This window comes from Tachysurus vachellii, chromosome 10 (genome assembly GCF_030014155.1).
Source record: "Tachysurus vachellii isolate PV-2020 chromosome 10, HZAU_Pvac_v1, whole genome shotgun sequence".
In the NCBI taxonomy this organism is placed as follows: domain Eukaryota; kingdom Metazoa; phylum Chordata; class Actinopteri; order Siluriformes; family Bagridae; genus Tachysurus; species Tachysurus vachellii.
In genome coordinates, this window is record NC_083469.1 from 12,100,899 (window position 1) to 12,119,253 (window position 18,355).

Below are 18,355 nucleotides of genomic sequence, written 5' to 3' on the forward strand. Positions count from 1 at the left end.
CAGCACCAACCAGTCTCTGTTGATGTCTCATTAACAAGGCTTGTCTGTCTACAGAACTGCTGCTCACTGGATGTTTTTTATTTGCTGCACAATTCTGAGTAAACTCTATAGAATGTTTTTTTGTGCAGCTCCCAAGAGTTCAGCAGTGAAATACACAAACAAGCCATCTGCTACTAACAATCACACAACGGTAAAAATCACTGAGATCACATTTTTTTCTCATCTACAGTTGACATGAACATTACTAGAAGCTGATGCCCTGTATCTGCATTACTTTATGCATTACTCTGCTGCCAAATGATTGGCTAAATATATAATTGCATGTATGTGCAGGTGTTCCTAATAAAGTGCTTGGTGAGTGTACATTAGTCAAATAGACCAGGTTTGGCATCCAATCAAGTTCATCGGTACAAAAATAAACATCAATAAATCAATCAATTGTGGCAACGTGTCATCTGCGGTTAATTTCTCATGCTACACAATGAAATTAGCACTATAACTACTATAAGTAACCAGACTGCAGTGTTGACCTTGAGGGTGAAAATCCCAAGCCCTTCATCATTCTTAGTAAAATGCTTCAATATGCCGTTGAAAATTTGAAAAAGCACTTTGAGGTAAGTTTTATTAATATATCATGAACTGCCTATATTTAACTAGCTTTTTTTTTTTTTTTTTTTTGCTAATGCCAGGTTCTAGAATCAGGTAGACTAGAATCAATTTAAGTAGTTGAATGTAAGTGGTTAAGTAACAAGTCAAATTCCAGCTAATGGCAAATGATTATTTACAGGATATAGAATTATTTCTGATTAATTCCCTGACATTGTGTTCATTATGTATTTGGCTAGCTTATTAAAGAGTAAGATGCAAAAGTATCTTTAGTTTAGCTATAAACAATTATTGATAAATAGATAGACAGACAGACAGATAGATAGATAGATAGATAGATAGATAGATAGATAGATAGATAGATAGATAGATAGATAGATAGATAGATAAAAAATAAATGTAACTTTTTAGATGAAAATATGACAAATGTGACGTAAATGTCAGTAAATGTCAGTGTACTGTGTATATTTTTGAGGCTTCTACCTACGTAAGCTGTGCACTTGAAGAGCAGCAGAAAAGAATGGAAAATCAAGTGGCTTTTGTGTGGAGTCAGCAGGGTATGACTATGTCATCTCAGGAGGAGAAAACTCTAGAACATACAGTAGACGAGTGAGTACACATAGTGAGCAAGATACCGCACAGAGAGACATACAGTAAGAACACTTATTTTTATATTTTTTTTATATGAGCATAATTTGCGCTTATTCCTGAAATGCTTCTGTGTTAAATGACCCTTAATGTTGAATATGATAGTTGCAAAAAAACAGTAGTAAGTTTAAATTGGAATAATGATAAAAGGCTCTATTTATGTCCTATTTATTTTTTTTGGTTTTAGCTCTGTAACAATGTTGAACTCCACACCCAGGCTGCTACTTTGCTGCATTTTGTTTTCATGCACATCTACAGACAAAACTCCTTCTGAACGTAGGTCATGTTTTATTCATCACTTAATATACAACCGATTTATGTCCATTATACATCATACTTCATTTTGCATATTACCACTGCAGCTAAAAGCATAGTGCAAAAGCAGAATCATAAATAATCACACGAGGTACACAGAGGTTTAAATCAAACTGTCATTAACTCAGGTGTAACTCAGATAAGATGTACCTTTGTGAATATTCTTGGTAATTAACTAAGCTCTATATTCATTCTCCAGCAGATGCATTTTAGATTATTTGACCTTTTCACATTCAGATTCTTTCAGGGAATAAAGGAGTTACATTTATCTACAGTATAAGATATTCTTAGTTATATATACTGGAACAGGCAGGATAATCATTGCATTGAGATTATTGTGAAAATAAATAATAACAAATTCGGACAAATATATAGAAGTCTGCATGGCCAATAATTTGAAAAGTCATAGCCAAATTTGATTATATGTATGCAATAGAAAAAAATCTTAAGGCATTAGAAGAGTGTTTTGATTCCTAAAGTTGTTTTGATGTTTGGTTAGTTTTTATTTTGTTCAGGATATGTATCTTATAGTTTGAGTGAGTATTTAGGAAGCTTTGCTTCAGTCATGCATGCCAAAATTGTGAGTAAATTGTTTGTCAGTTTTACAATTAAAATAATAATAAAATATTAGATTCAGTTCATCGCAAAGTTTGCTTAATACTTTAAAACCCATTACTTACACAATTATTATTATTATTATTATTATTATTGGTTGTCATGTCTCATAAATACATTAATTTTCTATACTTTTACCATAGCCATTAATAGTTTTAATAGCAGTTATTGAATAATATGCTATAAAGTATTATACAGTATCATCAATAGTAAAAACAATAAGTATCATCTTTGAATTTCACAGAAAAACTAAACAATTCTGAAACTCTGCTGTTATCCTCAATACAAGAGAGTCTTCAGATGGTCAACAGAGCATTACATGAGACAGAAAAGAGGTAAACAGAACATTTTGCAGAAATTAAAAAAATTAAATGAATAGACTTACAGTGCCTTTGTTTTTTTTTTTAATGGCAGGAATCACTCTCAGCCATCCTACACGCAGATGTTTGCATTGTCCAGAGAAGCAGCAGCAGCAGGAAGTAATGAAATAAATGCAGCAGAAGTCTTTCAAACCACTCTGCAACTTTTAAAGAAAAAGGAAAGTAGGAGGCAGAAAAGATCAGTCTCGGCTTCAGGTAAGATTCTGTTTCAAGAAAAGTAAAATCATACATTATTATATGTCAGTAAATTTTGAAATTATGGAAGACTTGTTCATATTATTTCTTAAGAACTACCTCTCACTATACTATACCAATACATAACCAAAAACCTATTTAGTATTCTAGAAAAAAAAATATTACTTTGCTTATAAGTATAAGAAAACCTTTATTAAAAGGTTATTATTATTGTTATTTTTTTTTTACATTTTTTTTTAATAGATCTCTTTATAATGTATCCCATATGACCATATGAACTGATTTCCCCTTGTGGTACTGCCATTTCCTGATCCTGGTGATGTACCTTCCACCAGCACACTTCCTGCTGCTATTCCAACAATCCTGCTCTGGCTAATCAAAAGGACAGATTATGCAGAGCAGGTGTGTTGGATTAGAACTGGAAATGAATTTGTAGGAAGGCAGATCTCCAGGTTGGTGATCACTATATTAAATTATACTGTATTTTGTTGCCAGTATATCTAAATTCCCACAATTTCAAAAATGTGATTTAGTAAGGAATGCAACTGAACAAGGATTACAGCTATAGGAAAACAATCCCTGATGGTATGGTGTGATGTGATGCAGCACTACCCCTGAAGTAAATTTTTTTTTCCAATAACAACATGTCTCTGAGTGTTTGAAACCTTTTAGAATTCGGCACATTAATCAGACAATAAAAAAGCAGCATGACATGGTATTTTGAACCGGAATGTACTGAAAACTCCCCCAGGAAAAAAAAAACAACAACAAATCAATCAAACAATCATTCTATAGATATTAAATAAATGGCTAGTTTCATAAAGCTTTACCATATCAATGTCGGCGTTCTTCTTCATTAAATACCCACTAATTTCTTCTTTCATAGTACATGTGACATGACTGTCAAACAAGTCCCTGTCAGTAAGCTGTTACTGTAGAAATTATAATGTATTAACACAAGTGCATTAACATAAACATGTGATTTGTGTTACAGCCAACACTATAAAAAAGCTGTGAAAAAGAAAACACCTAATGACCAATCGGATATGGGAATTTCACAGCACTGGTGTATAAGTGCAGGAGAATACACTTCTTGCCAGAGCAGCATTTAGCAGGAGTGAAATGTCAGAGTGACCATGTGCACACTTAGTTATAAAGGTGTTACATTAATCCCAGTAATGCATGTTTAATGAAAAAAGGACCACTTACTCAAAAGAATTGGAATATTTGAATTTAAATGAGTCAATTAATTAGCTCATTTTTTAGAGTTCCTTTCCCTGGAGGAAGTAAAGCTGATAGCAAACCTGTCTGGGTGTCCTTCACCCCTACAGCCAGCCAGCTGTCCCATAGGAGGAGATTCTGAGAAATACCGCACCATCTCTGGAGTGTGCAATAACAGGTAGCTAGCTACTCACTTAATAATTCATCCATAACACATTGCACAATGCCCATCTCCCAAGCTTATTTGAAACCATATTAATCAGTGCTGTGCTTGCTCTCATGCTAACCAGACCCTGACATTTTGCTGAAGCAACAAGGCCAAGTTGATAAGATGAGCCATGACAGATAGGATAGGTCAGGGCTTGTGGAGCAGATAGAGGCTATTTTATTTGCAGCATGAATGTGAAAGCAACTAAAGAACACTAAGCAGTGTGAGAATCATGCATTACTGCACCAAATGTGTCCAGCTCACAGAGAGATGCTTGAAATCAATATTTAAAGCCGCTGCTTTGGTGTATGACATTACAGGGTTCAGGCCAAGCTTCACTGGCTCAAAGGCACACTGTATCATTATTTACAAACTAGGTTTCTTAATGAACATATGGTATTGGAATTATTGGAACATATGTTTGAAATTATTTATGACATTGGTCAATCTGTATATCACCTGCTTGTGTGTATGATTATCATATTTTTTTTTAATAAAAGCTGAAAATTAGCCCAACATACAGAATAATTACTTGTTCTCGGATTATTAGTTACTCATCTTGAAAATGATTGTACATAGATGTAAATATTGAATTGCATCCACAAAAGATATATATATATATATACATATATATATATATATGTATATATATATATATATATATATATATATATATATATGTGTGTGTGTGTGTGTGTGTGTGTGTGTGTGTGTGTGTGCGTGTGTGACTGTATTGTGTTGTAGTTTTATTGTGCTATAGTTTTATAACTACTATAATGTAGTACATATAATTAGTTACATGACTAAGAGTGTCTCTCTTTGCAGCACAATATGCAAATACATTTGATTTCTTTAAAAAAAATGAGGTACTGTATTCAATGAAACATACAAATGCACTTTGTTATTCAGAAATAAACCTCTTTGGGGAGCAGCCAGCACGGTCTTGGCCAGATGGCTCCCAGCAGAGTATGAAGATGGAGAAAGCCAACCAAAAGGCTGGAACATTGGGCACCAGTACAGAGGCTTCCATCTTCCCCCTGTAAGCTACAGACACTCATACACACTTAATCATGAAACAGAAACATGAAAAACAAGAGTATTAAGCTCACGAGTTGATAAATATCACAATTAAACTGTAATTTAAAAAATAAAATGGTAATGAACTATAATTGCAAGCCCCAGTATTCACTTAAATGTTCAACTTAATTTTTTTGTCATTACCCGTGCACAGAATTATGAACACTTTTAAACACATTTTACTCTATTCTGGATTTCTTTATTTTTTTGCATCCTTAAAGTTTCCACCCCAGCTGTTCTATCACTTTTGGCACCTGGCATCCAACATCAATTTTATATAATGTGTCCCCTCAAGGCTCATCCTGTAAACAAAAAATTCCAAAAATATATCCCAATGGGTCCATTTTATTACATTTCCAGACAGATTAGGCAGTAAAAATTCATACCCTTGTCTTCATGGCTGTTAATTAAACATTTATTAGGCAAGGTGATCATAAATAAATAGAAAAATAAATATTCAGAAAGGATTTTCTCAGAACTCAAAGAGATTGAAACTATATATATATATATATATATATATATATATATATATATATATATATATATATATATATATATATATATATATGTTTGCGATATAATATATGATTAAATTTGATATTTAATAAAGATCAAAAGATTTCAAATAAATGAATAATAGACCTCCTTGTGATCTGCTTTTATGGCATATGTTTGTCTCCACAAATGTAACACATTGACTTTGATCACATACAAATTGGAAGTATTTCTCACAGGAAAGCAAAGAAAAGGTGAAAGTGGAGGCTGATTTCACTTAGTAAACTCTACAACTCAAAAACTTTGCTTCAATCCTGTTGAATTTAGACAACAGATTCAATCTCCCTTAGCAATACATCTGAAGTGTTTCATCCCCTGAAAAATCTTAGTGGTCTTTCTAGTCATCTCTTAAGTAAATGGAAGACTTAGTGTCCACATTAAAATGTATGAGACAGGAAGAATTATTTATTTAGAACTGGGCAAAGGCCTGACAACTGAAGAGTGAGGCTAGAAAAACAACACATAAAATTACTAAAGCATTTCGGTGTAGGAGCTGAGGACATTAATCACATTAGTCTTGTCTGATTTAAACATCACATCAATCATATTTTAAGGTTCGGGAAGTCAGCAACAAAATTATGCAAATCTCCAGCGAGTGCTGCTTAGAAGATGAGGCGTATTCCCAGATGCTGGTGGACTGGGGTCAGTATATAGACCATGACATCTCCTTCACTCCTCAAAGCACAAGCAAAGCTGCATTTTTGGAGGGAGTCAACTGCCTACACATGTGTGGAAATTCCAATCCTTGCTTTCCAATTCAGGTAACATCCACACATAAATGTCAGCAATCAGACAAGCAAAAATGCCACAAGATTGTTTGAATCAAGTATTTTCAAAAATACCTTGTTTACCTTGACCTTGACCTTGTTTTTTTTTTTTTTTTTTTTTTTTACAAATGCAGTGTCAGTCTGTCAGAAATAGAGGTGCCAAAATGTTCTCTGAAGTAGACTTTCTCAAAGTGGTCTGTGAAGTGTAACCATGGGGTCCATGCTTCTTTGTTTGCTTTTTTATTTTTTTGTTTGGTCGAAATCACAGTCCATTCTTATTAAAGTTGCAATAAATATTTTTTGTTATTGTTGTTATGGTCACTGAAATGTGTTTTGTCAGTTGAGAATTTAGGAATAAAGAGCCAGAATATTGTTACGATCCTTTGAATAACGAGCCCGTTATTTAAATATTTCACAAATGTTTAAAAGCAATTTCCAAAATTCCTATGCTTTACAGGAATTTCAGAAAGGGGCCAGAATGAAGGATTGCAATTTTACAGTTCAGCATCCAGAAATCATTGAATTGCCTGACAGAACCTTATAATGTCTCAAAATGTATCTCAAAATCAATGAATATCTCATTGATTGCTTCTTTATCCCTACCAAACCACAAACACTTGTGAAATAGTGACTCTCTCCGGACAAGGATACGTTTCAGAATCCTTCGGGCAATGCCTGCTCATAAAAATACAGTAAGAAATTACAAAGCTAACTAATCTCAGTATCCTCAGCCAGAGGCAAGAAGGCAATTGGTGAGGATACACAATACACTGGAATTTCTTTGTATTTGTTATTGGGCAAATATCCCAGTGTATATACAAATATTATGATATTCATCAGGATAAATGATCAATATGAAACAAATTCAAACACATTGCTAACACATATGTTAGTGATGGGCACAGTAGGATGTGGGTCTCCTGCTGGTTTTAAGTAAATGCCTTCCAAAAGCTGTGGAAAATACAATCTATAAATCCATGGCACAGCTCAAAATAAATAATTCAGTCTATGTTGGCTAATTTGTAAAGATGCAGCTATACAGAATGCAAACAAAACTCATCATACACAGCTATACATGTATTTCCCTGAGCATGCTGTAGAGATCAAAACTAAGCTCATCTTCAGCATGGTAGCCTGCAGCATTGAATACTGCCCCTGAGCAGCAGAGCTATTTTAGGAACGTGCAAGCTGTGTTCCAGAGAACGACTTCACAGCAAACAAACTATATAGCAAAATGAAACGAATGTGACTGGCCAGTAATCTTTGACTGAAAATGGCCTTTTGTCAGAAGCATTGCCCTGAACCTCCAGGCTAGAGTTATTCTAACTTGTCTGTGGGCATGGAGCTCATTTACAGAATCCTCAGCTCTGAAACTAGAAAGGATTAAACAGTTTAAAAAAGGAAATAAAAAGATTTAGAGAATTATAACAACACTGCTGCTGTATGGTTCATTACATTTATTTATTTATGGTCAAGCTATAGGTTATATAGGTTATAGTTTATATATATATATATATATATATATATATATATATATATATATATATATATATATATATATATATATATATATATATATAAATAAATAAAAAATATTATAAAGATGTGCTTTGGATACAGTACTTTAGCTGCCCCTTTACCAAGTGCAGATATAATACAAAGGATTTTTAAACATTATTGTCAGTTTAATTTACTCTAAATTGAGAATTGTTTAAGGCAGTATTTACTGGGCTGAAGGGTCAATATAGATAGTTCTGTGATAACTTTGGTTTAGGAAGTTTAGAGACGAGACAATTGGATATTAAGAAGGAAAAAAGAACACATGGAATACATGATGTACTCTCTGTGCCCTTGTGTTTAACTGTGTGTTTGTGTGTGTCACAGATTCCTCTGCATGATAAACTATTTGGAAGTAAGAGCTGTCTCCCATTTTTTCGCTCCGCACCAGCCTGCCTAAATGGCCTGACACACACTCTACACCCACAACAGCTGCTGCAGAGACAGCAGATGAATTCAATCACTTCCTTCCTCGATGCTTCTACTGTCTATGGACACTCTATTGAATTACAGAAAATGCTCAGGAACTTCTCAAGCTCTGAGGGCTTGCTCACAGTTAACCGTGAGCACACTGATACAGCAGGTCGTGCTTACCTGCCGTTTGTCAATAACCCTACGTCTGCATGCTTTCAAGAGCCAGGTACAGGCCTGAGAAAACGCCTGGAGTGTTTTCTTGCTGGAGATAGCAGGGTGAATGAGATTCTGCCTCTGATTGCTCTTCACACAGTTTGGGTGAGAGAGCACAATCGCATTGCCACACAACTGAAACAACTGAACACCCACTGGAGTGCCAACACGATCTATCAAGAGAGCCGGAAAATCGTCGGAGCTTTGCATCAGGTACAAGAAATTTACAACAATATCTCCTACTAACAAACAGCTTGGCTGGTGTTTGGAAACAATCGATCATCTCTGCATCTTGGCTGTCGTGCCATGTGGTGGGAGAAACGTCCTGATCGTATAGCAAAACTGGAAATCTTACAACGTTAATTGTAGCAGAACTCAAAATAAAACTCAAACATTAATATCAATTTAACATTCATTGAGTAATAATTTAAGATTGGGATGAAGTTTAAGCACTATTGCTCAGAACTGGAAAAGCCCTGGGGTATAATTAAATCAAAATTATCTTACTGCTGAAGTTGAACAATGACTGCAATGAAACATGACTTCTCAAGTTAATTTATGTAAAATACATTCCATAAATTACTTATGCTTCACAAACTTGACCTCTAAAGGGTGATTACTAATGATGAAGCTCTCTAGATTTGGGTCCTATTCTCTAAACTGCATAAATGTACATGCCTTAGCTTTACAGTATTAAAGAAGATAAGAAAACTGTGCATTACGTACTTTACTGTATATATCACTGGAACATTACACATATCCCTCAAGCATTAAGCACAATTAACAAAACTTCACCAAACTGAAATTATGCAATAGGGTAGGACATTGTGCCTTCGTTCCAGGTGAGGATTTTCAGTTTCAAAAACACAGCAGCAATGGCTTATTTATAGCTATAATTTTACCAATGCTGATAGAAGGAACATAGTAGAAAACCTCATGCTAGACAATTGGCCATCTTTACCGAGAGCAGTGTAGGAGGAAAATAGTTTCATCTTTGCTTGTGCAGCTTCAAATCTTTCTCTAGAGATTTCAACATAGATCAGTGCTCACATGCTCTGTAACCCATACTGTAACTGCAATATGCTTCTTTTATGCTGCCAGAGTGCTGATTCTTTTATATGTATTATTAACAGTACCCAGGAAAATTAACTACCATATAATTAGCAAAATCATTTCCATAATGGATGCTGAAGCTCTTTTTCCTTTCTGAATGTATTGTTCCATTAAGACCGCTGAAGAATTTCAAATGCTCTGAGTGCAAATAGCAGTGGCAGGTGGCATGAATGGACTAGTAGATCTAAGACCTGCCTCTCTCTTTCAAACAAAAAATACATTTAATGATTTGTTTTTGTTCAACCTCATCAAACCTATTATGTCTTAAGATGTATTATCATGAATCCTTTTTTGGACCCAGGCTCAACAGCACCACCAGCGGTCATAAGATGAAAAATTTGCATGAAGAAGCAAGACTGGGGCTGATTTCTTTCAAAACAGTTACAGCATGAACACAGTAGGATGACAGAATTGAAACACTTGAAATCATGAATGCTTTAAAATATGAGTGTGTTCATGTGTGTAAAAGTTTGTCCCATATCATTCTTATTATGCCATCAAGGAGACCTCATTACCTAACTGGCCAACCTTAATAGATTAGTTGTCAAAGCTACTAGATTTTAGCTCAAATTTAATATCATGGCCAGCCTTCACTGGCAAAAGGAAACATGATTCACCACACTCAAAAGAGAATAATTTTTTTGGATTAAAGGCTGTCAGCCACAAACCTAATGTCTGTCCTCTTTGAGCATTCTACTCTAGATCAAAGAAACCTTGCCCACAAAAGGATCTATAAGGTTGAATGCAGCTCATGCCCCTTAAATTAAAGTGGCAGAGAAAGACACTCTGAAGTGCTATGAGACAGAAGTAGATGGGATGCGTCAAGCAGTGTGTGCACTGTTTTAACAAAGTCCCAGAGGGACTGACTTCACAAAAAAAGCAATAAAAAATGGTTTCCGGTGCCTGGTGGTGAAGCAGTTACATTATAGTCTTCATGAATAGTGAGTTTCAATATACGCAACCCTGCTGCTAAGGAGACAGTGCAGGGAAACCCTTTAGTCAGACAGACAGTCCACTGAAACAACTACAGTAAGGATTCTAGAGGTCAGCTTAGCTATTACTTTTTTCTTTTCTTCTCTCTCTCTTTTTTTTTTTTTTTACAAGTTAACTTACACAAAGAGTTATAAGGCCAGATGGTGTTTTGAGGGATAGCACAGGGGAAAGAAACATACTATCTTATCTAATCTCACACTTCAGTATTTGCCAAATTGCTATTTTACACACAGATTTCCAGTTGAACACATACAGCATCCTAGATAGCAAACATTATGCAGACCTCGGTGAACAAACCTGGAGCTGAGCTACTCAAGTGTACCATCTGAAATTTCAGCCTTTTTTCCTTCGTCTCATGCCACTTACATCTTTACGCTTTTAAACCTGGTAAGACATAGATTGTATCGGTTGAAGTGCACTGTATTAGTGATTTTCCTCAACTTCAACTGATTTTCCTCTAAATAAACCTTAGATCTTAATCAAGGCTGTGTGCTCTCTTTACAGATCATCACCATGAGAGATTATATTCCAAAAATCATAGGAGAAGAAACATTTAATCAAACCATTGGACCTTATGATGGTTATGATGATGCGATAAATCCTTCCATCTCCAATGTTTTCGCCACCGCTGCATTCCGCTTCGGCCATGCCACCATCTCGACACACATCAGAAGACTGAACGAGAGTTTCCAGGAGCATGATACCTTTCCTTCCTTAAAACTACATCAAACCTTCTTCAGTCCATGGCGAATAATCAAAGAAGGTACATGTTTGTTCTGCTTTTCTTGTTGATACTTCTGTATACCTCAGTCACTATAATTTTCAGTAAACCAACTTCAAAGAAAACGCAGAAAATGAAAAGCAGAAACATTTTCTCTGCCTTCATTATCATTCTGATTCATACAGATAAGGCAGAAAACAGCAAAACTGAATATATTAATGTTAAATTTTGATTGCTCATATGCTCATATGCAGGCAGCCCACAAGTCCAAGAAAACTAATTAAAGGAAGTACTGTATGATATTCCCACTTTGGTATGTAACTCATGGATCCATCATCACAAGCAGACATGTTGTTCACTTCCATATCTAGAAGGCATTTTCCAGACTTCTGTATGTATTACAGTATATTGCAGTGAGAGCTCTGGAGGGTTCCCCTCTGTAGGGGTTGTTATTAGCAGCCATTTGGAACACAGATGAACGAATGTGTTAACATAACATAATTTAATAATCAACATTCCAACTAAGTAACAAAAACTTCCCCAGGCTGCCATGCAATATTCAGGAGGTACAGTTCATGTAGCCTGATTTTTATACATATTTTAAAAGCTATGGGATGAACAGTGACGAAAATAAAAAACCTATATGAAAAGTATTATTTGGCATGCATTTTTATTCCATTTACAATTTAATTACAACTGAAGCTCAATTGCACTTACAATTTAATATTACTAATTCCAAAGACAATAAAGTGAATGTACTTTATAATTAACTTATTATTTTGGCATATTCTTACTATAGTTGAGTTTTTCTGAAATTGATATTTTACTCATACTTACAACTTTTTACTCTTTAAATTTTTATATAGACCTTCAAATCTTGTATCTAATTTGAGAAGAGTTAAGTGTTCTTTTTTGTATATAGGGAAGGTTCGTTTTCTTTTATAATATTGGATTAGACTAGCAAATATTCCTTTAACAAAAACATTAGTTTAGGCAGCAAGACAAATTTTACCAAATGGTAAATATTAGTAATTTGCATTATATTTTACTTTCAATTATCAAACTTCACTGTAATATTTTCTCCCAACAGAGTTTTTATACTGATGGTATTCTTAGTCAATAGGCCTAGTCAAGCCTTATTGATGTATTCATTTATAGAGACTTTAAATCACTTCTGTAAGTCTCTCTGGAGAAAGGCATATGCCAAATGCATTAAAAGTAAATGCAAACATTAGTCATGTACATTATCAACAAAGTTACAGAGACTGATTTTTTTTTAAGACAATTGTTTTAAACTTAAAACGATCTAAAGGTTTCTTGTCAAAAATGTTGAGGAACCTTTTAAAGTGATCATTTCAGTTTGGAATGTCCCTACAGTGGGTGTGTTCCCTTCACTGTTTTTTGGGAAATGGAAGAAAACCAGACATGAGGAGAACATGCACAGAAAATCGATATTAACCTGAGGTCACGATTGAATCATGGACCCTGGAGCTGTGAGCCTGCAATTACCCACTGCACCACTGTGACTCCCCTATGCAATTACAACAACTTTAAAATAGTAAATGGAAAAACGGTGCTCTATTTGCTGCTTTAAAAATAAATACCTTTACATATTTTTTTTATTAGGAAAGGCATTGTTAATACGGATGTTGAATTAGATTCTAATTCTATATTTATTTTTACATACTGTATATAGTTTAGTAGTTTGTAAATATAAAACAGTTTAGAATAAAAAAGGCTTTAAACACAAACGTATGATATTTATATCTGTATGTAACAATTGAAAACAGTGATGAAAACAAAAACCTACATGAAATATATTATTTGGCATGCAGTTTTATTCCATTTACAATTTAATATTACAATTTAATTACAACTGAAGTACAATTACACTTACAATTTAATATTATTAATTTCAAAGACAATGGACATGCGTGATTGTACTTCATTATTAAATTAATATTTTGGCACTATATAGTTGAGTTTTACTAAAAATGATATTTTACTCATACTTAATTACATTTCCAATAGAAAACTTTACTTTTTACTCTTTAGATTTTTATATAGACCTTCAAATCTTTGAAAAGAAAAATGGTGCTCCATTTGCTGCTTTAATAATAAATATATTTACATATTTTTTGATTAGGAAGGGCATTGTTAATGCAGATGTTGAATTAGATTCTAATTCTATATTTATTTTTACATATAGGTGTAGTAGTTTGTGTATATAAAACAGTTTAGAATGAAAAAGGCTTTAAAAATAAAGGTATGATATTTATATCTGTATGTAACAATTGAAGTATAGCCTCTCTGGCTGTTTCCTCTCTCAAGGAGGACTGGATCCAATATTACGAGGTCTCATAAGTCAACCAGCTGCCAGACAAAACCAACATCATCTGATGAATGAGGAGCTGAAGGAGAAACTCATGGTGCTCACTATTCCAGAGGCACTTGATCTGGCAGCTCTAAACCTCCAAAGAGGACGAGATCACGGCCTGCCAGGTGAATGCGCTGCCAACAGAAGCACACACAATGTAAATTAGAGTCTGTTATACAAATTACAGACTGTTAAATTGTTAGATAAATGACAGTAACTGTACAGACATGCTTCGAGCAACACTTAAGGCTAAATATAATATCATCGCTTTAAAATGCATTTCAGGTTACAATGACTGGAGGGTGTTTTGTGGATATGACAGAGTGCAAAGCAAAGCAGATCTGAAGGATGTGATACATGACAGGGCTTTGGTGGAAAAGATAATGGATCTGTATGGGCATCCTGATAATATTGATGTGTGGCTGGCAGGTCTGCTGGAGGATTCAGTACCTGGCACGAGGACAGGCCCTCTATTTGCATGCTTGATCGGAAAACAGATGAAGATGCTCAGAGAAGGTGACAGGTAAGTAGCTTAGTCCATTGTTATTGCAAGTGGTGTATAGTATATTGGCTTGGAAGACATGTAAAATTAGACATAACACTCATTCCTTCCTGCCTAAGTCTTCAAATGTTCACTGATGAAGACCCGAGCACAAAGCTGACGACACAATGGCAGTTCATTTTCTTGATACAGTAAAATATCAATACAGTAAAATAAATGACCTGTAATTGAACTTATACTTACATGGAGAATTTGAAAATGCCTTTCTACAGTCACAAAATGATGTGTCAGCCAAAGCCTAGATGCACTGTATGTGTTTCAGATTCTGGTGGGAAAAGCCGGGTGTGTTTTCCCAGCAGCAGAGACAAGAGCTACAGAGACATTCACTGTCTCGAGTCTTATGTGACAACAGTGGGCTGACAGAGGTTCCCATTGATCCCTTCAGTGCAGGAAAGTACCCTGAACACTTTCGCTCATGCACCACCATACCTTCAATGGACCTGGATGTATGGAAGGAGGACCCAGAAAAATGAAGTACATGTTAACTGAGAAATTACAGCACTATAAGTATATAAAGTATCCTCTCTATACTAGATGGCTGAATGTAGCTACCTGGTGGGGTTAAATTTAAAAATAAATCTAACTAAGGACAATGACAAAGTAGGTTAATTGATTTATTGATGCTGTAGATAGAGCTAAAAGGGATGTAATACAACTATACTATAACTAAATACAACTTTAATGTAATACAACTATGGTTAACTATGTTTACTGTACTGTATATCTGAATCTAGTAATACAGATTTGGTTGATTTAAAAATGATTGTGTTGTGATTAAACCTTTCTTACTTTCTAAACCTGGCCTTAATGAATGACATAACCTTCTCAGCTACGACTCTGTTATGAGTTTTAAGTTTACTCAATGCGTAAATGCCAAAACTAAGCCAAGCAATGTATTTTGAGGTCAGTTTGTTATGAAACACATACAGTTTATATGTTGATAAACTGGGTGTTTATGGAATTTCCCAAATTACTCTGCATCAGTGTGAGAGAATTAAGGAAGAAGGCACAACATTCCTTTTCCCCTGTTTGGTCTGGGCAGTTTTTGCTCGATTGTCAAGTTTTCACTGATTTTACCTCAATATTCACAGTTTAAATCAAACAAATTCTATCATGTTGTGTGAAAATATAATGAAAATAATATTCCCCCTCTATTTCTCAGCCTCTCTGTCATAGTTCTAACAGGACAAGCTGGGAAATTATTATTCTGAATAAATAAATACTTTTGAAATGACTCATTGCTACAGACCCACTGACAGAATAAAGCTTAAAATCATAAATATGGCTTCAATTTTATAGACACTTATTGGCACAGTCATGCAATTGTTTATGTTCTGTACCTATTTTGTGTGGCTGTATTACTTGATTCTGCAACAACTATAGAAATATAGTTTTCTGATAGATATCTATCAGCAATGATAAAATTATATATGTAACTGTAATTGTTTGGCTCTTTTTTGATATCAACTAATGCTACAAAGATAAGCTAAGAGAAGAGAAAAGAAGAGAAGATATACAGGGGGGAAATTTCTAAGACAAAATGTGCAAATATAAAGTAGAAACATGGTACAAATATACATTACAGTGTATAAATACAAAAGAAAAGAAGCATTATGGTGACTGGTTCACTGGGAGCAGCTCTGATTATACAGTCTAATAGCAACAGGAGGAACAGACCTTTGGTATCTCTCCTTTCGACACTTAGGATGTAACAGTCTGTCACTGAAGGAGCTGCTCATAGATGAAGCTGTTTTGTACATGGAATAAGAGTCATTCTTCATCAATGATGATAGCTTAGCTACCATCCTCCTTTCTCCCACCTCATACAGTGTCCAGGAGAATCGCAAGGACTGAGCTGGCCTTGCTTATCAGCTTGTCCAGTCTCTTCCTGCCTGCAGTAGAGATGCTGCTGCACCAGCAAACCACTCCATAGAAGACAGCGTCAAAAAAGCTCTTCAGTAGTACTCCCTGCACTCCAAAAGAACTTAGTCTCTTCAACAGACTGAGTCTGCTCTGCCCTTTTGCCCTGCAGAAATCCACTACCAGTTCTTTGGTCTTCCTCGCATTTATCTGGAGGCAGCTTCATTGGCACTAATCCACAAAGTTTTGGATCAGTCCTTTGTATTCCCTGTCATCATCCTCTGTGATTAGGCCAACGATGGCAGTCATCAGAGAACCTCTGCAGGTGACAGGTTGCTGAGCTGAACATGAAGTCTGCAGTCTAGACGCTGAAGAGGAACGGAGCCAGGAACGTTCCCTGCGAGGCACCAGTGTTACAGACTTCCATGTCTGACTCACATTCACAAGTCCTCACATACTGTGATCGGTTTGTCAGGAAATCCAGTATCAAGGTGGATGATGGTCCACTCCCATGCACTCCAACTTATCTCTCAGAAGCTCAGGCTGGATCCAGTAGTAGCATAGTAGACTATATCCAAGCACTTGTGCACAGTGATTAGCCTTGATGCATCATATAGTGGCTGGGTAATTAAAATACTACAATATAAGTGGTGAAGAGATTAGGAAATGTTTCTTGAGTGTAATAAGAAATAGATAAATGACTATCTACCTTTGCTTGAGACAAAAAGCAAAAAGCTAAATTGGGGAATTAATATAGACGTAATTATATATAAAGTTTTTCATATATTTTATTGACCATTTTGAGATGCATCATTATTTTAATAAATATTTAATTCCTACATTATATATTTGAATTTTATATATTTTTGACTCACTGAGTAGACTGTTATTGACTTTTGTTGCTTTGGGGATCACTTTAGCCTCGTATCTCTAATGCACAACTAAAGAAGAAAACACCAAACATGTCCTGACTGATGGACTACATATTGCAGTAAAGAGATATCTAGGTTAATTAAATTTTTGGCTGAACTGCAGAGGATGACTTCAATGTGCGGTGCTAAAAATCTTGCAGGCTTCCAGGTGAGATGGAGAATGAGCAGTTAATTTCCAATCCAACACAATGAGTGTTACTTTGAGAAGGTTTGCTAATCCTGAACAATGACTGAGCCAGAAATGTTTAGGAAACTAAGCTGGAACTCTCTCAAGACAGTCTAGAAACATAAAAAGACAGAAAGATCAGTTAAAAAAGATTGAGATTGATTGAAGTTTACACCAAGTTTAATTAATTACACCATGTCTAAAATATGCTCAGTAATATTTGTGAACAATAAAGGAAGGTTGACGGCTGCTTTTCGGATGACCAGTCTAAAGCTTTTAGGTGTGACCTCGAACAAATTCCTATAATCCGTCCGCTTGTTATTGAGCGTCTTGATTACAAACAGTTCCCATGATCCTCAGTGTGCGCTCTAAATGAGTTTTTCATGGGCTGGCAATCTTTTCAACTCTGGAGTTCTGCCTGATGACAAATATTGATCCATTAGAGAAATGTAGCTCTGCCAGAACAATGAACGTCTTCACACTTGTTGCACAGAGAAATTAATCTTTGTAATGAGTAAATAAACAGTTATCTATGAATAGATTATAATTTAGAGCCTAGAGCACCAAACAGATATTAGCCTATAAAGCATATGACAGGAGCTGGTTCCTAGTCCGTATTCTGTTTGTACAAGCTGCATTTGTCATTCTCCATACTTCCAGATATGAAAAGAGAGGCAATGTTTACTTTAGGCTGGTCCTGTGACCTTAAAGGTCATGACATGCTCTAGCCATATCTCTAGTGTTTATTCAATCTACCGCTCAAACTAGGCTATGTAATAGGGTGCTGCTGCGATGCTGTGGACTGAGATAATGTCCTTAGGAAAAAAAAGAAAAGGAAATGGATGTCACTGCATACAGCA

At 35.1% G+C, this 18,355-nt stretch overlaps 1 protein-coding gene across 1 annotated transcript; it reads left to right on the forward strand.

The window, feature by feature from the left end:
• The first annotated feature begins 572 nt into the window (after window positions 1-572).
• tpo (thyroid peroxidase) lies at window positions 573-15,072 on the forward strand. Its single transcript, XM_060879770.1, has 12 exons — window positions 573-614; window positions 1,082-1,163; window positions 2,429-2,519; window positions 2,599-2,759; window positions 4,026-4,158; window positions 5,098-5,227; window positions 6,375-6,581; window positions 8,472-8,984; window positions 11,382-11,640; window positions 13,930-14,100; window positions 14,261-14,498; window positions 14,800-15,072. Exons 1-12 carry the CDS (start codon window positions 573-575, stop codon window positions 15,008-15,010), a joined length of 2,238 nt encoding a protein of 745 aa, XP_060735753.1. The 3' UTR covers window positions 15,011-15,072.
• Window positions 15,073-18,355: the final 3,283 nt, after the last annotated feature.